The sequence below is a fragment of the Camelus bactrianus genome, chromosome 10, assembly GCF_048773025.1.
Source record: "Camelus bactrianus isolate YW-2024 breed Bactrian camel chromosome 10, ASM4877302v1, whole genome shotgun sequence".
In the NCBI taxonomy this organism is placed as follows: Eukaryota; Metazoa; Chordata; class Mammalia; order Artiodactyla; family Camelidae; genus Camelus; species Camelus bactrianus.
The window spans coordinates 69,802,531-69,824,024 of NC_133548.1; the positions used below are offsets into that span (position 1 = coordinate 69,802,531).

Here is a 21,494-nt window from a genome sequence, read left to right on the forward strand (position 1 = left end):
AACATGAAATTTAAATAAAGTTATTTATTTTGTTTTGTAGTATTGAGGCTAATAGTCAAATTATGGAATTGGACCCTAATGATGGATCATTAAGAGTGCATTATTCAGATCGGTTGGTGATTCTTCTGAGGGAAGTTCGTCAGCTTTCTGCACTTGGCTTTGTTATTCCTGCCAAAATACAGCAAGTTGCAAACATTGCACAGAAATTCTGCAAGCAAGCAATTATTCTGAAACAGGTATGAAATCATACTTTTGAAAACATGGCTATTCAGAGTTCATTAGAATATTTTAAAGGGCTTTGTTCTCTGCTTTTGATTTTGTTAGGCTAATAGAATAGCACTGTTAAATCTTGTGAAGTTATTGTTTGGTAAATGACTGCATTACAAAATTTGCTTTGTAATTTCCTATATGGGAATTTATTAATGTGAGGTATTACTGCTTTTCATTCTAAAAGCACTTGTAAAAGTAGAATATTCTTTCTTTTTTCTTCTTTCTTTCCTGTTACTGTCATGGGTCTTAAAGTACTTTCTAAGTAAGGGTCCTCTCCCTGCCTTCCAGGGGCAGATTCTTTGAAACTACCAAGCAGATGGATTGGTCTGTTTTTGGTCATTTCCTTGGTCTACACGTTCCACATGTTGCCATCAAATCATTTACCTGTTTAAAACCACTTGTTACTGCCTCACTGTCCATCTCCTTAGCATAGTATACAAGGCTCTTCTCAGTCATGCCCTAGCACACCTGCCTGGTCATGGCCTTCACTCCCTAGACCCTTCCCGTCATGTTCCACCCTGTGCATCAGTGTGTGCAGCTTGGCTCCTCTCTGAACGTGTCTGTGCACTGATACTTGTTCCCTTTGATTGGAACACTCAGAATTATCCTTTAATTCCCAACTCGCAAGTCACTTTGTTTGTTGTGTCTTTTGTTTGATTGTTCCTAATTTTGTGTGCCGTGTGCACATCACTCTTAAAACACTTTTTTATAGCGTTGAAATTTTTCATCTTTTCTTTCACTGGATTAATAGATCTTAGAGGGCAGGAACAATATCTTGTGTATTTTGTCTCTATTTATTCTTTCATCCAATAAAGATTCATTGAGCACTTATACTGCGAGGCACAGTGTCCTGAGGATATAAAAATGAGTACAGTAGTGTCATACTTTGGTACAGGGTTTCTCAGCCTCAGAACTTTTGACATTTGGACTGGCTGTTTTGTGGGTGATGTCCTGTGCCTTGTAGGATGTTTAGCAGCATCCCTGGCCAGTAGCACCAGCCTAGTCCTGACAATCAAAAATGTCTGTAGACGTTGCCAAGTGTCCTCCTGGGTTCAGATCAGCCATGGTTGAGAACCCCTGGTCTAGTGGGAGAAAGCAAACCAAACACTGAGTTCTCATTAAATATCAGGCCTTCTGGTAGATGCCTTATTTATGTTATTTCAATTAATCCCCCATTTTCACTTATCTAACTGGGGATCAGATTTGTAACAGTTTTCCCAGTGCCACACAGTAAGTTATGAAGCTGCGATTTGATTCCATGTCTCCCTGACTCCAAAGCCCATATTTATTCCATTGCAATTCATATAGTGATGACAGATATATGAAAAAATAGATATAATACTTAATATATTATGAGTGCTATATTATAGATACATGTTCAGAAAGTCCCATGAAAGAATAGAGGTGAAAATTTTCAATTATTTTCCTGGGCAGAGGTAAAGGTCACTTGAGATAGATCTTTACAGGGGAATGATATTTGATGTGAGTCTGGAATAGTATACATGTTTTCTCAAGAGCACAAGGAGGAACAGATAATCATTTCACATGGAGGGACTATATATTCAAAAGCAGAGGTTTGCTCACTTCTGTATCTGAGATATTTAACACAATAAAAGCTCAGGTGAACAGATGGTCATATAGTAATTGATCCCTTGATGAACAGCTGGGAGAATCCAGCTGTGTGTGCCTTTACTTCGGAGCACATATATAACCAGAGTAGAGAGTATGAAGTAGGTGCTGGATAGATAACAGTAGGGCCAGCCTGCTGTCATTGTGTGTGTTCTTTTGCTTCTAGTTTTCCTAACTGGCTTTTTCTTGAATTATAGTTGTGATATAGAATAGAGTGGGTATCCCCCACCAAAAATATGTATTTTTATGCATACTAGTGAAAAGAATTGACTCACTATAAAATTAGCTGAGGAATATTTTTTACACACCTACTCTGTGCCAAGAATTCCATGATGTGGTTGGAGATAAAAAAGTTAAGACAGTCTCCTTAAATTCCTTAGATTCTCTCCATAGTATCTACTTGCTCTTGTTCCCTGAACCTCTCCTTTTTCCCTGGCAGAGCTGACAATGTCTTTTGTCCACCACTATACCTTCTAGTAGGTATCTCTTTTTTGATTGTTTAATTCAACAAACGTTTATTGAATGACACTAATTGGGGAGATAAATAGCAAACATATGGACAATACAGTGTTAGGTAGTGATAGGCAAGTATTTTGAAGAAAAAGAGAACATGGTAAAAGGACTGTGACAAAGACTGCTGTTTTATACAGAGTGGTCAGGGTAGGCCTGAATGAAAAGGTAATGAAATGACATGATATAAACTGAGCAAAAGTACCATGCAGATGTCTGGAGGAAGACTTTGCAGGCAGAGGAAGTGAGTGACATGTGGAAAGTTCCTTAGGGAAGACTCGTTTGGGTTAGAGAAACAGCACGGAGGCCAATTTGGCTACAATGCAGTGAAGGAGAGCTTTGTCGGGGGCTAAAGGCCAGTTTATGTGAAATGTGCCAGAGTAAGGGTTTTAGATTTGGATTTAATTCTTAAGTGTGTTGGGAAACCATTGGAAGGTTTTAGGTAAGAATTTTGGGATTTTGCATTTTATTCTCAAATATATTGGGGAATCACTTTACAGTTTTGAGTAGGCAAATATATGATATGATTTATGTTTAAACAAGGACTAAATCAATCAAACCAAGAGCTAGTTTTTTGAAAGAGTAAACAAAATTGACAAACCTCTGGCCAGGCTCACCAAGAAGAGAAGAGAGAACACACAAGTAAAGAAAATAAGAGATGAAAATGGAGGAATTACAACCAACACCACAGAAATACAAAAAATCATAAGAGAATATTATTAACTATATGGCAATAAATTGGACAACTTAGAAGAAATGGACAAGTTTCTAGGAACATACAGTCCACCAAAACTGAATCAAGAAGAAACAGATCATTTGAACAGGCCAATCACTAGAAGTGAAATAAAATTGGCAATAAAAAACTTCCCTGCAAACAAAAGTCCAGGACCAGATGGCTTCACTGGGGAATTCTATCAAACATATAAAGAAGAGCCCAGACCAATCCTCATTTTGGAAAAGTTTGAGATTGAAGAAGAGGGAATGCTCCCAAACTCATTCTATGAAGCCACCATCACCCTAATGTCAAAGTCGGACAAAGGCATTACTATGAAAGAAAGCTATAGGCCAGTATCATTGATGAACATAGATTCACAAATCCTCAACAAGATATTAGCAAACAATCCAACAACACATTAAAAATATCATACACCCTGATCAAGTTGGGTTTATCCCAGGGACACAAGGATGGTTCAACATACGCAAATCAATCAACGTAATACACCGCATTAACAAGAGAAAGGACAAAAACCACATGATCCTCTCAATAGATGCAGAAAAAACATTTGATAAAATTCAACATCCATTTATGGTAAACTCTCACCAAAGTGGGTATAGAGGGAACATATCTTAACATAACAAAAGCTGTTCATGACAAACCTACAGCCAGCATAGTACTCAATGGTGAAAAGTTGAAAACCTTCCCCCTAAAATCTGGAACAAGATGAGGATGCCCACTCTCACCACTGCTATTCAATATAATATTGGCAGTCCTAGCCATAGCAATTAGAGAAGACAAAGAAAGAAATGGGATTCAAATTGGAAGAGAAGAGGTAAAATTGTCATTATATGCGGATGACATGATCCTATATATCAAACCATAAAAGTGCCACACAAAAACTAGAGGGGGGAAAAGGGTGGGAAGGGATAAATTGGGAGTTCGAGATTTGCAGATACTAATATATAAAAAATAAATAGCAAGTTCATACTGTATAGCACAGGGAACTGTATTCAATATCTTGTAACTTATGGTGAAAAAGAATATGAAAATGAATATATGTATGTTCATGTATGACTAAAGCATGTTGTACACCAGAAATTGACACAACATTGTAAACTGACTATACTTAGATTTTTCTTCTTGTTTACATATATATTTTTAATTTAAAAAGGACTATTTTGGCTCCACTGAGTGTTTTGAATAGATAGCAGGGCCTCACTGGAAACAGACAAGTCAGGAGGCTGCTGCACTGGTCTTGCGAAAGGAGAGGGTGCTTGGATTGGGGTGGGATTGACGGAGGTGGGTGAAGTGGTTGAATTCAATTGGTATTTGATGGTATAGTCAGTAAACTTCACTGACGTGGGGTGTGAGAACGGTTAAGGACAGCTCAAAGATATTTTTCATCTGAGAAATAGATAAATTATTGTATACTGGAAAAGGAAGGAGCAGGTTTGAAGATTTGCAATAATAAAGACTTCAGTTTTTTAGCACTTACTATGATTCACTGGTTTCCTCTGTGTTCCCTATGAGACTATGAATGTCTTGATTCCAGGGACTAGGTTTTATAGTCTTTGTTTAATTAGTTCCCAGGATACGACTTGGCAAATTATAGGGACTCAACACATATTTGTTACTTTTGTAAGTTAATAATGCATAAATGCTGTACTGGAGATGAAAAACTAATTTTTTTGTTTAATTTTGAAATTGAGAGAAGAGTTACTTCCATTCAAATCGTTAAAAATGAAGAACAATTTAAAATTAAGTGTGATATTTGTGATTAATTATACTAATTGGAATTTTATTTTGTAGGTGGCACATTTTTATAATTCTATTGATCAACAAATGATTCAAAGTCAGAGACCAATGATGTTGCAATCTGCTTTAGCATTTGAACAGATCATTAAGGTAAATGGACTTTTTATGTTATTATAATTTATGTTATTATAATTCACTTTACATGTGAAGTATTTGTTTCTTGCTTTTTTAGTATACCCTTAGCTTAACAGTCAGGGATCGATCTAAGGCTTTATTTTGCTCTACAGTGACTTCCTTCACTGTTAACAAGTGATATTTTTCACAGCTGTAGATTTAAACGTTTTAATGTTTCACATATTTTGCTGCTAATTTTAATCAGTTGAATTGAGATATATATATAGTATACAGATTTGTATGCTATTATATTTATTCACTGAAGTGTGAAGTCCTTTTGCATAAGACTCTTTAAAGCTTTTCCATCATCTCCTGATTTTATAATTGAAAGTTTTATTTGCTCTATCCATGCTTATTTAAATATCCACACATAAGAAATTGGGAAAACCAACAATAGTTTTTAAACTGTTGCTATGTGACTGCTCACTTTTTGAAATCTATACTTTTAGCCTTCATATACATGACATATTTAAAAAAAAAGCAGAAGAGGAATATACCCTTTTATTCTTTTGTTTGAAAGTGGACAGCTTGTTGTGTCATGGTTCTCAAGAATACCCCCAGGTTCTGTGGTTTGGTGGTAGGACTCCTGGGACTCGGGTACAGTTGTACCCAGGGCTGATTTATTCGTGATTTATTACAGTGAGAGAGTGTAAAGTGAAATTAGCAAAGGGAGAGGTACATGGGGTGCAGTTCTGGGGAAACCAGCTGCAAGCTTTTGAGTCCTCTCCCAGTGGAGTCACCTAGGGCACGCGTAATTCCTCCAGCAACAAAGCGTAAGACATGTGAAATGTCGTCTTACTGGGAAAGATCATGAGTGACTCAGTACCCAGGCTTTTATTAGAAACTGGTCATGTAGGTATTGTCTGCATAATATGTACCAAAATTCCAGACTGCCAGAAGGAAATCAAGTGTTCAGTGTAAACATATTGTTTAGGGGCAGTGAGACACTTGAAAAGTTAGAGTGGTGGGAACTCTTCCAAAATCCAAGTTCTCAGATGCCGGCTGATGACATCTTTCAAGCAGACCTTTTAACGGATAGCATTCAGATCTGCTGGGTTAACTTTTTTCTGCACACTAGTTCTTAGGCTTAAAATTTATTGGAAGTTAGATAATTCATATTATAGATGTCATTAATTTTTTTTCTTGTTGCCATAGCACAGTATGAGTTTATAATGCAAATTTTCAAAAATAGAGATAAAAAGAAAAAAAATGTTTTATGATTGTACTACCAAGAGATGGCCATTAGTAACAGTCTGGCGTATATCCTTTTAAACTTTTTCTGTGTATATTTACAAGTGGACTTTTTGAAAATGGAATAATACTTTATTATTTTTGACCTTTTCCACCTAATAGATAGTTTTAAATGTAAGCATTTAGAACGATTTCTTTGCTAATAAAAACATTCAAAATCACATCTGTTGATACTCCTAAAGAGAAAACTTATTTTGAGAAATTGGGTTGTGAGAAGTAAATAATTACATTTAGTGTATGTTAAGAGAGAGACATAGTGGGAGACAAAAACCAAGGAGAAGGAACACTAAAGCTTTTTGCACTCCCCTGGCCACGTACTACGCTGGAGAGCAGGGACTTTATTTTTATACTCTAGCAATACAACAGTTAACTAGTGTGTAGTAATTGGTAAAGGCTTTTGAACTGACTCACAGAGTATGCTACTGAATTTATTATAACCTGTTTAGTTTCATTCATTCATCCACTATTTATTGGGCATTTACGAAATGCCCGAGACTTGCTATGCCTTGCCATTTACCAGTTCAAGTGAAGTATAGGAACCTTACTTCTATTTAGGTCTCGTTACGCTCTTCACTTCTATGTATTTGTCTTAGGTGTTTATTTCGTATCCTCTACATACATAGAACACCACATCACACAGGGTTTGCTTTAGGCATCCAATATAATTTAAGAACCTCATGAGAAGGACAGTTTATTTTTTTATGTTTTCCTGATCCCAGTGTTCTTTTTTCCCTTTCTGAAGTTCCAGGTTTCTTTTTTCTTTTCTTTCCTTTTCTGTTTTTTTAATCATTTTCTTCTTATTGAGAAAATTTCCTTTAGTCATGCTTTAAAGATAGGCTTGCTAGAGATGAATTCTGTTAGTTTTCTTTTGTCTGAAAATGGTTTTATTTTCTGTCATTCCTGAAGGGTATTTTTACCAGATATAAAATTCATGGTTGATAGTTTTTTGTTTTTTTTTTAGCACTTTTAAAATATTGTTCCACTTCCTCCTAGCCCTCATACTTTCAGTTGAGAAATTCAATTCATTTATATTTTTGGTTTCTAAGTGAAGTATTGTTTCTCTCTGAAGCAGTGAGGTATAGCATGAGGCCAGGGTGAGTGAGTGTGTGTATTTTCAGATTTCTGCTGGACCCTGCGGGTACCCTCCAGACAAAAGTGAAACATTGTGCTTTTTGCCCTACTGACACCTTCCTGTGAAAGTGGAACACCAGCTGGCCATGTCTGGTTGCCTCCCAGCAGGATATAACCTCGCTCCCTCCTAAGCCCTGTTGACAGGGTCGGGAGGATGTGGAGGATGTTGCACACTGCTCTGTTGTAGCATCTCGGGAGTGGAAGCTCAGCTCCCCGTTAAGGCCCGCCGACATAAACAGAGGATGGATGGTCAGCTCTCTGCCTGGTCTCTTTGAATCTGCAGAAGGGGCAGGTGTTGGGGTGGAGTAGGGTGGGTATTGCTAAGAAGGTTTTCTGTTGTTAGGCCACTGGTTTCCTTGTCCTTCGGCCAGAGGGAGCAGACTTCTCTGTCCTGGAGGTGGTTCCAGGTTGGAGGCTCCTCCAGCTTCCTGTCCTGGGTATATGGGAGACAGCAGGAGGCCCAGTGTGCTGTTCCTTAAATCCCAAGATTTTGAGGCTCTCCACCTTCTTATTTCTACCTTTGAGTCTTCCGACGCTTGCTTGTTATGTCCGGGGATTTTTAGTTGTAAGAGGGAGAACTTGGAAGCAATGGGGCTACTCAGTCTTGGCCAGAATGCCTTATCATTTATAAAATGCAAGAATTACTGTGTGCTCTTTTATTGCAGGTCAGTGTTAGAGGTCATTGGACTTATGATGCAGAATGTTGAATCTTATCAAAATGTCATTTGTTGTACCTTAGAATTCAAAAGCGGGAAGTGGGGGAAAATCACAAATCACTTGGGAAAATCCTAAAGAATTGGAAGGCTACATCCAGAAACTCCAAAATGCTGCTGAACGACTTGCCACTGAAAATAGAAAACTGAGAAAATGGCACACTACATTTTGTGAAAAGGTATATTTTATTTATAAAATGGAATAAGCTATGAATAACTTTTAAAAATAATTAGGCTGTAATTTTAAATCACTTATTTGGAAATAATTTAAGACTTAGTTGCAAAAATAGTACAAACAGTTCACACTTGCCCTTCACCCAGCTTTGACATAATCATAGAACAGTTATCAAAACGAGGAAATAGGCTGTTCTGAATTTACAACTTCTCCCACTGATGTCCTTTTTCTTTTCTAGGATCCGATCCAGGATCCTGCCTTGCAGTTAATTGCCGAGGCTGTCACCTTGTTTCTCGTGACTTTGATACACTTCCGTTGAACACTCGTCAGTTATTATTAGACTGTCCCTCCATTTGATCTTGTTGGATTGGGGTTGTGCAGTTTTGACAGGAGTACCACAAAAGTGATGCTCTGCCTTTCTCAGTGCATTATCTGGTATTGATATGTCTTATAAGTTGAATTAACCTTGATCACTCGATGAAGGTGGTGCCTGTCAGGTTTTTCCGCTGAAAAGTTACTATTTTTCAGGTGGTACTCTGACTGTTACGCTCTCATTTTTAACAGGTGGTAGTTCTTATGAACATTGATTTGCTTCGGCAGCAACAGCGGTGGAAAGATGGATTACAGGAGTTGAGGACTGGCTTGGCAAGTGTAGAAGCACAGGTACAGTGTCTTTTAATTGCTGTCTACACTTTGAGATGTGACCTTTTCAGAATGTGAATATATGAATTGATGAAAAATTCACAAAGGTTATCTATAAATCTTTACTAATGAGTTCTTTGTAAATTCAGAATTTGACTGAATTACTTATAAAGACTGTAAATTAATAATGTATTTATATTTAAAAAGTATAAGACTAAATTCCTATTTGTCTTAAGGAATGCCAAATCCCTCAATTTAGACTTTATAGCGTTCTTGAGTTGGTGCTTAAATATCTATCATTTGTTAGTTTTCTTGTAGGTGATTGCTATGTCTGTTGAGTTGTGACAAAGTTAAATTTAGGCAGAAGCCTGAAGACTGAAATAATGTTTTCAGAATTTTTTCCCTTTCTTGGGGGGTAAAATGTCAGCTCCACACGTTTTGATTTGAAGTGAACTATGTGAAAGTAGTTAGCGTAGAAGCTACCTAGTAGGTGGTAGTGGGATCTCAGTGCAATATGAGGTAGGTATCTTACACACTTGCTTACATTTTCCAGTTCTTAGAACTTTAAGAAAAAATAAAAACGAAAATACTAGAATTAACGATTTACAGTTATATGGAAGCAAAAAACTACACTTCTGAGCATTCTTATATTTTAAATTTATCATGTTGTTAAATGTGCAGAGGGTTATTTGGGGAGGGGAAGGGAAGAGAAGAATTACACTTGATGGGGATTTTTGCAAAAGGATTAAGAAATTTACAAAATAAACCATCGTTTCTGTTCTTTTTTTTTTAGGATCATAAAATAAAGTCCACATAAAAATGCATTTGCTATTAACTTGATTTTGAAAATCTTACTGATCTTTTTGTGTATAAGTACAAAGACTAGAGCTTTTCATATTTGACTGTGTATTCAAGTAGCAATTAAGGAATTGCATGTTTTAGGGTATTTAAAATGAGGTGTTATTTTGCTTGTAATTTTATTGTATGTGATGTGAAAGCATTATATGAAAGCTCATTCCAACACCTAATTATTAAATAAACAATATGAATATAACACACTAGGGATTCCAAGCAAGTGACATGCATGCGTGGAAGCAGCACTGGAATCATCAACTTTACAAAGCCCTGGAACATCAGTATCAGATGGGCTTAGAAGCACTTAATGAGAATCTGCCAGAAATAAACATAGATTTAATATACAAGTAAGAGTTTTTAAAAACCCAGTTTAATTTTCAGTCTATAATTTTCTAATAGTTTATATTTTAAAGTTATTTATTTGCTTTCAGACAAGGACGGTTACAGTTCAGGCCTCCTTTTGAAGAAATCCGGGCTAAATATTACAGAGAAATGAGGAGATTCATCGGCATCCCTAACCTGTTTAAGGGAGTGGGTGAGGCAGGAGATGAAGCTATTTTTTCTATTATGATTGATAGAAATGCGAGTGGATTTCTGACTATCTTCAGCAAAGCAGAAGATCTGTTTAGGAGACTGTTAGCTGTTTTACACCAGCATAAGGTATGGAACATGTAATTTTCTGTCCAGTATAATATTTCATCTGATTGAATTAGAATTAAATGTACAAACCAACAGTTCATCTTGTATAGCATAAAACAAAAATGCGGCAAACCAGAGAGCCAGCGTTGAGGATTCTTGTGCAATCCAGGTGTATGCCGCACATGAGAAAAAAGTTGCGCTAAAATTTTTTTCTCTTTGACTATTTGAAGATAGAGAAACTAGTTTTTTTTTTTTTTCCCTCTTTTTTTTTTTTTTTTTTAATGTTATGTTAACTTGGAATTTGAGGTGACTCTGTTGTGTCATTTTTAATTCCTTTCAGGAAAATACATCCTCTTTTCATTCTTCAGCTCAAGAGCAATCCATGGAGGGAAGCCCTCAAAGTTAAACTGAGATGATTTAACTACTTCCTTTTGTTGATAGGTGCATCATACCAACCAACTCTCCAAAGATAAACCTAATGGCATTCATTGCTCATTTGTATTGATCCTGAAGCATATGATTGAGAAGGCAACGCTGCTTCTGCGTTTTATTTAGTTAATGAAATCTGTGTACTTTCAGATTTGTAGCTTGCAGTAGCTCTTGGTTTTGCAAAAGTGATTTTATCTTTGTATACATCAAATTTGAGAAGGGAATCTAAGGAAAAATTTTTTTTTGCAGCCTCTTCAAAGTTTTATGATCACTGTACTTTTGTATATTAAATTGTTTTTTTCCTGTTCATTCGTTAGGCTATGAAGTAATCGTATTTACGTACTTAAACTGAAACTTACTTCCTAATAGTTGGACCCTGATTTTTTAAATGTTAAGTTATTAGTTCCATTTCTTTAATATGTTTTCTGTTCTTAAATAGGAGTGGATTGTAATTGGGCAAGTCGATATGGAAGCCCTCGTGGAAACGCATCTTTCTACTGTACATGATTGGGAGAAAAATTTTAAAGCACTGAAAATCAAAGGGAAAGAAGCAGAACGGCTTCCAAGGTATAATAGTGAAGTTAAGGTCGTGCTTGTCACAGCAGTTTGCCCCGTGGGGTAGTATGAGGACCTTCACTGGCTAGCGCTGAAGGCAGGCCATCTCCTTACCTCCGCTACAGCTGGGCTGTGGCACTTGAGAATTAGGAGTAGCTATCCTGAGACTGAAACAATCCCTTCTAGAGGCTCTACGAGCTGAGACGTAGTTAGAGTAGGCTGGAGGAAGAGGCTGCTCTCCAGATCTTGTGTGAGGATCTAGTATTGGATGCGCTTAGGCACAGTCCCAGAATGGTAAGCGTCTACCACTGGGAGCATACTGGAAGACATTTGACTAATTTTGTGCTGCGCTGCTTCCTTTCCGAATGCCCTGGGAGGTGCACCAAGTTGTTGCATCTAGACACCTTAAATGTGGAGGAGGCCCTCTGAGGGGCATTTCATGACCCAGCTGCTTGGTCATATAATCATTAATGACTTAATGTGTCCCCTTTACTCAGAAACTCGTGTCACTGGACCCACTCTATGTAACAAGCCCTGTGAAGGAAGGGCCTTGTTTAATTGTGCACATACCACCTGCAAAGAATAATACCACTTTTATTTTAATTTATTTGTTCCTTCTTTCAATAAATACCTGGTGGGGCATTTACAATATGCAAAACCTTGTCCTATGGGAGTACAAAGATGAAGACAGAGGACCTGAGATCAGGTTGCTTGCTCTCTGGTAGTGCAGTAAGACAAGGCTATTTGATGATTAAGTCAAGTACACACAGAGGTTAAGAGAGTGGACTCTGGAGTTAGATGACTCTTAACAGCTGCATGACTTTGACAGTTATCTAGACCCTGTGAACCTCAATTTTCTCAGCTTTAAAATAATTATAACTATATTATTTATCTCAGTGTTTTGAGGATTAAATGAGTAACTTCATATAAATTACTGGTACAGGGTAAATTCTCGATAAATGTTGTTATGAATTGATATTAATACCAGATAGAAAAGTCTATATTCCATATTAAAGATTGAACTAAAGGCAGTGGAGATTTACAGGAGGATGACATCCCATCTATTTATGGTGAAATCAGGGAAAGCTTCCTTAAGATAGAAATACTTGAACTAGGATTTTGTGAGTTAGATATAAAATTGTATCTTACTGTTTATTGTTTTAGTGTCTCGATAATCCGTAACTTCCTATCTTCGTTTCCTTTCTTCTGTGATTGTTTGTCCTTTCATTACAATATAGTGAATTTATTTTATAAATCTTTAAGTAGCTATGTTATATACTGTGACAAGAAAGCATGGAAAAATTTAACTATATTCATGTTGATACTTTAGTAATTCATATTGCGCTGCTTCTTTTTAAACAGACACACTGGATGATTAAAAACGAGTATTATAAAAAAATCGTGTAATGAAAAACTTCATTGTAGCATGTGTAAGGCATTTTTGCTAAATGAAATTGAAATGTGCTTAAAGATCACAATAATGCTTTCGGGTGATGTTTTAAAATGCATTACATAAAATCATGTTATAATAAGACTCTTCCTCTAGTTCATCTTTTTCATGTCAAAATATGTCCATTGGCATTTTTCAGTGCTGTCAAGGTAGACTGTTTAAATATTAACTGCAACCCCGTGAAGACTGTGATTGACGATCTCATCCAGAAGTTATTTGATACGCTTGTTCTTTCTTTGAAGAAGTCCATTCAAGGTAAGTACACTTTTAAATTTTTATAGTTATGAAATATGAATGCCAATGATGATTAAAATAAAAATCTAGAAAGTAGTATGAATTAAAATGTGCTTAAAATGGTAATGTTAATAAAGTAGGAATCTCCATGTCCAATTCCTGAGAGGTCTAAAATTGAAGACATTCTTATCACTCGCAGCATGAGCTAGTATCAGTCTGTTGCATATGTTACTGGGAAAGGCAGGTGATTCTGGCATGTTGTATTTATCCTTATCTCTTCAGTCAACTACAGGCATACTTTGGAGATACTGTGGGTTTGATTCCAGACCACTACAGTAAAGCAAATGCCACGATGAAGCCAGTCACATGATTTTTTTGGTTTTCCAGTGCATATAAAAGTTACGTTTACATCTACTGTAACCTGTTACGGGTGAAGTAGCATTATTTCTCAATAAACAGTGTACATACCTTAACTAAAAAAACACTTTATTGCTAAAAAATGCTAACCATCATCTGAGCCTTCAGTGAGTCATAATCTTTTTGCTAATGGAGTGTCTTGCCTTGATGTTGATGGCTGCTGACTGATCAAGGTGGTGGTTGCTGAAGGTTGGGTGGGCTGTGGAAATTTTTTAAAATAAGAACACAGTGAAGTCTCAACAGTGGGCTTTAAATAGTAAACCATGGTGGAAACAGATGTGCTGTCATCAGGATTTCTTGTTCCATTGATAGAGTTCAGGAAGAATAGATTCAACATAATTCTTAAGGCTCTGGGACTTTTGGAATGGTAAATGAGCATTGACTTCAGCTTAAAGGAATTAGCTGCATTATACCTAACAAGAGAGTCAGCCTGTCTTTTTTAAAAAAAGCTTTTTTTTAAAAAATTGAAGTATAGTTGATTTATGATGTTGTGTTAGTTACTGGTATAGAGCAAATTAATTTAGTTCATATGTGTGTGTGTGTATCTGTATCTGTTCTTTTTCAGACTCTTTTCCATTATAGGTTATTATAAGATACTGAACATAGTTCTTCGTGCTGTGCAGTAGGTCCTTGTTGTTTATCTATTTTATAAATAGTAGTATGCATCTGTTAATCCCAGACTCCTTATTTATTATTATTATTATTATTTTTTTTTTTTTTTTTGGCAGGGGGATAATCAGGTTATTTATTTTAAAGGAGGTCCTTGGGATTTAACCTAGGACCTAATGCATGCTGAGCACGCACTCTACCGCTGAGGTTTAGTACCCCCCCCAAACTCCTAATTTCCCCCTCCCTTCCCTTTCCCCTTTGGTGACCATAAGTGTGTTTTTTATGTCTATGTCTGTTTCTGTTCTGTAAATAAGTTCGTTTGTATCATTTTTTTAGATTCCACATATAAATGATAATCATATGATACTTGTCTGTCTTTGTCTGATATTTCATTGTGTCTATACCACATCTTTAGTCATTCATTTATCAATGGGCACTTAGGTTGCTTCCATGTCTAGGCTATTGTGAATAGTGCTGCTGTGAGCATTGGGTGCATATATCTAGAGTTTTTGGCTTTTCTGGCTATATGCCCAGGAGTGGGATTGCCAGATCATATGGTAACTGTTTTTAGTTTTAAGGAACCTCTGTACTGTTTTCCATAGTGGCTGCACCAGTTTACATTCCCACCAACAATGAAGGAGAGTTTCCTTTTCTCCACAACTTCTCCAGCATTCATTTATAGACTTTTTGATGATGGCCATTCTGACCGTTGGGAGGAGATACCGCATTGTGATTTTGGTTTGCGTTTCTCTGATAATTAGCGATGCTGAGCATCTTTTCATTTGCCTATTGGCCATCTGTATGTCTTCTTTGGAGAATCAGCCTGCCTTTTGAAGCTTTGAATCTGAGCGTTCACATCTCCTCTCTACCTGTGAAAGTCCAGATCTAGAAGGTGTCTTCTTCCAATTGAAGGCTGTTTCGTCTACATTGAAAATCTGTTTGGTGGAGCAACTTTCATTTATTATCTTAGCTGGATCATCTGGATAACGTTCTGTAGCTTCCATATCAGCACTTGTTGCGTCAGCTTGAACTTCTATGTTATGGAGGTGACTTTTGTCTTTGAATCTCTTGAACCAACCTCTGCTAGCTTCAGACTTTTCTTCTGCAGCTTCCTCATTTCTCTCAGCCTTCGTAGATTTGAAGAGAGTTAGGCCTTGCTCTGGATTAGGCTTTGGCATAAGGAACTGTTGTGGCTGGATTGATCTTCTGTCCAGATCACCGAAACTTTTTCCATACCAACAACAAGGCTGTTTTGCTTTCTTACCATTCGTGTGTTCACTGGAGTAGCACTTTTATTGTCCATTAAAAACTTTCCTTTTGGCTGTTTGATGCAGGAAGCCTGGCTTTTGGCCTCTCCCATCTTTACACATGCCTTTTTCAGTAAGCTTAATCATTTCTAGTTTTTGATTTAAAATGAGAGATGTGTTACTCTTTCTTTCACTTGAACACTTAGAGGCCTGTTAATTGGCCCAATTTCAATGTTGTTGTGTCCCAAGGAATAGGGAGGCAGAAAAGCCAGAATACATACAGCATTTTCAGTTAAGTTCCCCATCTTAAATGGGTGTGGCTCATGACAGCCCAAAATAAGTACAGTAGTAACATCAGCTCACTTATCGTAGATCACCATAACAAACATAATAATAATGAAAAAGTGAAAAATTGCCAGTTACCAAAATGTGACACAGACGTGAAGTGAGCAAATACTCAGGGCAGAATGGCATTGATAACTTGCTCCATGCAGCGTTGCCACAAATCTTCAATTTGTAAAATATGCAATATCTGCAAAATGCAATAAAGTGAAGCCCAATAAAACAAGGTATTCCTGTACTAGTTTCCAGAATATCCCAGTGTTTCTTTTTTCCTTTAAACTGAACTGTTTTAGCATTTTTAACAACATTTTTTAATTGAGTTATAGTCATTTTACAATGTTGTGTCAATTTCCAGTGTAGAGCACAATTTTTCAGTTATACATGAACATACATATATTCATTGTCACATTTTTTTTCGCCGTGAGCTACCACAAGATCTAGTATATATTTCCCTGTGCTATACAGTATAATCTTGTTTATCTATTCTATATATGCCTGTCAGTATCTACAAAAGCATATTATTTAAAAAGCTGAGTTAAAAATTTTGAGCAAAATTTACTGGGAATTGAGTACATTTTAAAATTTCTTTTCAAAATATAATGTGAAACAACCAGTTTCGTAAGAGGACATTTCTTTGCCTGTTCTATGTTTTGAATTTTGTTTTATGAAAGCAAATGATGACTTAGGATGTAATGTGTTTCATGTAGTGATTACTTCTAACACGCCTTGACTTAGAAATTATGTAATTGAATATTTTTGGTGATAATATTTCTTATATTTCAATGTTACCTATTCAGCTCGTTTACATGAAATTGATACGTTTGTTACTGAGGCTATGGAAATCTTAACAATTATGCCCCAATCTGTGGAAGAGATAGGTAATGCAAATTTACAATACAGTAAGCTTCAGGAACGGAAGCCACAGGTGAGAATCACAACGTAAAATTATTCATTTTTTTTAAACTGTACTGGAGATGTTTAAATTAGGTAATTTTATATGACTATTAAAAATACTGTATAATGTCAATATAACAAGGAAGTCCATATAATCTAGTCCAATTGCTCAGTTCATGATTGGACTCTTGATGTTATGTTGGTGTAATGAACCAGTAACAATAATTCTTTTTAATGTTTTCAGAAGTATTTGTGGTCTATTTATGATGTGACTTGCTAGAGTAAGACTAAACTTAAATTCATGCTGTTACTTCCAGGGTTGTATTTTTAGGATGCTGAAGTGTGAAGTTAGAGCTGAGTTAGGAATACACACACACACACACACACACACACACACACACACACACGATGGAGGAACTCATAATTAGAGACAAAGATAAATATTCATAAAAACAGCTTCAGAAGGCTAGAGCCTAGAATAAGCAAGTCAAAAAATTTTATAGAAAATATTATAGATGATCTTAGTTATGTTTAGAGGAAGGAGGAGAAATAATTGAAAATAGAATATGAACTTTTATGTATTCCTATTACATGAGAGACTTAAAATTGTAAAGATAGTTTAGAGGTGAGTGAAATAATATACCTTCATGGCAGAAGGAATTACAAACTTTTATATGGTAGGCTTAAGGATATAAAGGGGGTTTAAAGGCAAATAAAATAACATACTTGTCTATTAGAAGGAAGTAGCAAAAGAAAGAATGGCATTATGAGCTGTGGCAGTTAGCTAAATCAGAGGTGTGATTATGGGGGAGATGGGGATAGAACTCCAGTGTGAGACTTGGATGGATGGGAAAGTTAAATAATTGGTCTTCTTTCTTATTCTTTTTTGCTTTGCTATTGTTACCATGTGTCATTGTCTTGATGTTAAAATGCCAAAAATGAAGAAAAAATTATTCAGTTCATTCATTGATTTATATGATGAATACTTAAGAGATCACTTGATACATTCCAGGAGTTGTGCTAGGAGTTAAGAGTTGCAGCTGTGAACATGCTCTGTTCTCATGGAATTCACGTTCGTGTGTGTGTGTGTGAGAGAGAGACAGAAACATTGAGAGAGAGAGAGGCAGAGAGACACACGTAGACAGAGAGGAGGAGCTGGAGCAGTGAGAGAACGAGCATGCTCAACAGGGGATGTTTCTTAGGGTAGGTGATCACAGAGACCTTCTCAGATAGATGACATTGAACCGAGACCTGAAAGATAAGGAGCCAGCCATTCCAAGATTCACAGGCAGATTGAGCAGCAAACACGAAGATCTTAAGGTAGATAAGGAGCTTGCTATGCTTGTGGAAGAGATAGATGCAAATGTCGTCAAGAAACTTAGTTATCAAGAAAGCCATACTATTCAAGGAAGAAAATGGTTTGAGGTAAAATTGGAGAGGTTGGCAAGGGCCAGATTATAAAGGCACTTTTAGACAATCATTAGGAGTTTGGGGAGTTTTTCTGAGAGTAACAGAAAGTCCTTAGAGGAATTTAAGCAGGAAAGGGACACAATGTGGTTTACATTTTTGAAGTGATTACTCTGGCTGATCTGTAGATAGTGGATTGCAGGGAGACAAAAGTAGCAGTCTAATGTCAGTTAGTTGGATATTGCAGTTGGTAAAGAGACGACAGACGCTTGTACCTTGTAGGAGCAAAGGAGATGGAGACAACCAGAGAAATGGATGATGTATTTTAGAGGTTAGCGTCAAGGCCTTCTAATGCAATAAAAGTAGAGGGGGATTAGAGAAAGAGACGTAAACACAACTTCTAGGTTTTTGGCTTGAGTGGGAAGCGAATGGTACCATTTATTGAGATAAGCATGGCTGGAGGGGGGAGTTTGGAGTTTGGAAGTGGTGCGGATTGATGTCAGAATGAGGAATATAGAATTTCGAATAAAGGTAAAGACTAGAGATACTGCTTTGAAAGTCATCTTTATATTCAAGATATTTAAAGCCATAGGATTGAACTAGATCACCTGATTGACAACACCGTAGAGGGTATGGAATCAGGTTTGAGCATTACAAAATTTAGAGTTCAAACATAGACGGAGGTAGCAACAAGATTGATGATGAAGTAGGACGAAAGACATGAAGTGTATCATCACAAAGACTAAGAGAAGAGAAATAGATGTACGTTGGGAGCAACAACGTGGCAGGAAGCGGCACGAGACGGTATAAAGAGCGAGACGGAATCTAGGCCATGGGAGCCACACTGAGGGTCTTAGGTTTGACTTTGTGGGCCTTGAAGAGTCATTGCTGGGTTTTAAGCAGCAATATGTTACAGAATTGTGTTTTGATATGTGTCTCTGTTGGTACATGGATTTGAAGAAGTAGGAATGCATACAGGTAGGCCAGGAAACTATTGTAATGTTGTTACAGGTTGAGTGCTGTTCACAAGTATAGGAAATTAGAATCCTACTGTTTCTTCTCTCACTGATTTTCCTAGTACAGCATGGCTTCTTGGTCCATTGTTTCTCCTGTTTCTCAGGTGGAACTGATCCTGTCTAGGAATTGCAAACTGGTCGTGGAGATACACTTGAATTTTTTTGTTGTTGTCTATTTTGTATCCTTAGTGATTTTAAATACCTTTGAATGGATTTTATTGCTTTGTTGAATAGTAAAAGTACAGTATAAATTATAGGACACTTGTTTTATGGTGCTTTAAAAGGTCTAGAAGCAATTTGAGCAGATTAGCACTTAGTGACCTGCAGCCAGACGGTTTAACGGGCTGCTAATTGTACATAGTCAGCAGAGCATTTCAGGGGAATACAGGAGCTTAATTCTGTTTCTTCAGTTGTCCCTTTCTTAAGTACCTTTTTTCATGACTTTCCATTTGCTATATTATGTTGGATAATTTAGTGATTAACTAGGAACGTAAGTTAACTAATCTTAATTCTTTTAGAAGCTTCTTTAGCATTTTCTTATGAGTGTAACTCTTAAAAGAATTTCTTTGAACAGTTATAGTATTGTCTTTATATATTCATGGTTTAATTCAGTTTCATATTACTACTTTTTATCCTTTTTAACCTTTGATGTTTGAGTGCCTTAGATGACCTGGTATATAATAAGTATTAGAAACTTCAGGAATTTAGCAAATTATTTAAAAGCAAAATTCTTGATTAAAAAAGAGTAAATCATGAAACAATTTAAAATAAATAGAATTTTAACAAATTTGATACGATAGGTTGCTTTTTATAAGTTATTTCATTTAACCTTTAGATTCTGCCCTTATTTCAAGAAGCTGAAGATAAAAACAGACTTTTACGAACTGTGGCAGGTGGAGGTTTAGAGACAATTAGTAATCTGAAAGCTAAGTGGGATAAATTTGAGTTGATGATGGAAAGTCACCAACTTATGATTAAAGATCAGGTAAGAATCCTTTAGTCATTTTGTTAAAATGAAGATAATTTTTTTCACACTTAAGATTTCTTGCTTATCTTTGTTCCATGAAAGCTCAAGTTTGTAAGAATTTTATATTGCTGATGAAATTGACCTCTCTCAGTACTTCTGTGTAGTAAAACACTTTGTACAAATGATGATCTTGTCACATAATTTATCTTCACTTACTCCTACACCAAGAATGTATGTGACATTCTTTTCAGTCTTTCTTAAGAATAAATTTGTTTATATACTATGCATGGTGTCTCTGAAGGATATGGTCTGGAAGTTGTACACATCTGTTTTGCTCGTATCCTATTGGCCTGCACTTAGACTTATGGCTGCTAGCTGCACAGGAAACGGGGACATGCCCTCCTCTGTTAAGCAGCTGTGTTCTCAGGCAGAACAACGGGCAGTCATAGATCAAACTATTCTCTTACCACATTGATTTTGTTGATAGTTGTGCTGGATGCTGTTAATCACATGAGTGATTCTGTCATGATGTTTGCAGTACATCTCTTGTTATTGTTAAACTTATTGGTCTAATTTATTTTTGAGTTATTTTATTGCACTTGAAATCAGTAATTGAAAATCTTTGAAAAGCTGCTATTGGTTTTTTGACCTTTAAATAGAAAATGTTGGAAATAAAAAATTGAATATAAAGTGAGATTTTTATTTCAAATTAAATGATATAAAGTCTATTGGCTTATAGATTGAAGTGATGAAAGGAAATGTGAAATCACGTCTTCACAATTATTATCAAGAATTGGAAAAATTTAAAGCTCGTTGGGACCAACTAAAGCCTGGTGATGATGTTATTGAAACTGGCCAGCAAAATACTCTTGATAAGAGTGCAAAGTCCATAAAAGAGAAAAAAATGGAATTTGACGATCTTGAAGTCATAAGGAAAAAGCTGGTGTATGTTTTTTCTTTAAAATTGATAGTGCTCATTTTGAAAAAAAGTTTTATATTTATATGTTAAGTAGTAATGTTCTTATATCTGTTATCTTAATGTCTTTTCCTTAAAACTTTAAAACTTTCAGCAGTTTTAAAAATACCAATAGTAAGTGCTCATGCTACTGCTTCCTTAGCAGTTGTTAAATTATATAAGGATTTTAAAAGAAAAGCAAATTTCTGGTTAGGCCTAGAAGTAGTACAGGAAATTAAATTTACTTTAAAGTTAAATTAAGTAGTTGGGATACTTGGCTTTCTGTGATCTCATTATATTTAAAAATGGAAAGTTACTTTTAGAGCTTCTGAAAAATGAACCTAGCAAGATAATGAGATTTCAAAGAGAAACATTTGTTTTATGTTATAATAATACAAGATACTAAGTTTAATTATTGTTTTTGGTTTTGTCTGTTTAGACAAATGCATCCACAAATTAACTGCCTTCATGAGTGAGTGGAGGTTTTAGTACCACACTTAATAGCATTAC

The 21,494-nt window shown here is 36.0% G+C and overlaps 1 protein-coding gene across 5 annotated transcripts in view; it reads left to right on the top strand.

The window, feature by feature from the left end:
• DYNC2H1 (dynein cytoplasmic 2 heavy chain 1) overlaps positions 1-21,494 on the top strand; it is a 264,075-nt gene that overhangs the window by 22,954 nt on the left and 219,627 nt on the right. For all 5 annotated transcript variants that reach the window (XM_045515383.2, XM_045515381.2, XM_045515382.2 and 2 more), the window contains exons 12-22: positions 41-236; positions 4,937-5,032; positions 8,178-8,330; positions 8,891-8,989; positions 10,031-10,170; positions 10,255-10,483; positions 11,331-11,458; positions 13,036-13,151; positions 16,543-16,670; positions 19,898-20,047; positions 20,769-20,974. In XM_045515383.2, coding sequence (XP_045371339.2) covers positions 41-236; positions 4,937-5,032; positions 8,178-8,330; positions 8,891-8,989; positions 10,031-10,170; positions 10,255-10,483; positions 11,331-11,458; positions 13,036-13,151; positions 16,543-16,670; positions 19,898-20,047; positions 20,769-20,974 — 1,641 coding nt within the window. The remainder of the gene's footprint in view (positions 1-40; positions 237-4,936; positions 5,033-8,177; positions 8,331-8,890; positions 8,990-10,030; positions 10,171-10,254; positions 10,484-11,330; positions 11,459-13,035; positions 13,152-16,542; positions 16,671-19,897; positions 20,048-20,768; positions 20,975-21,494) is intronic.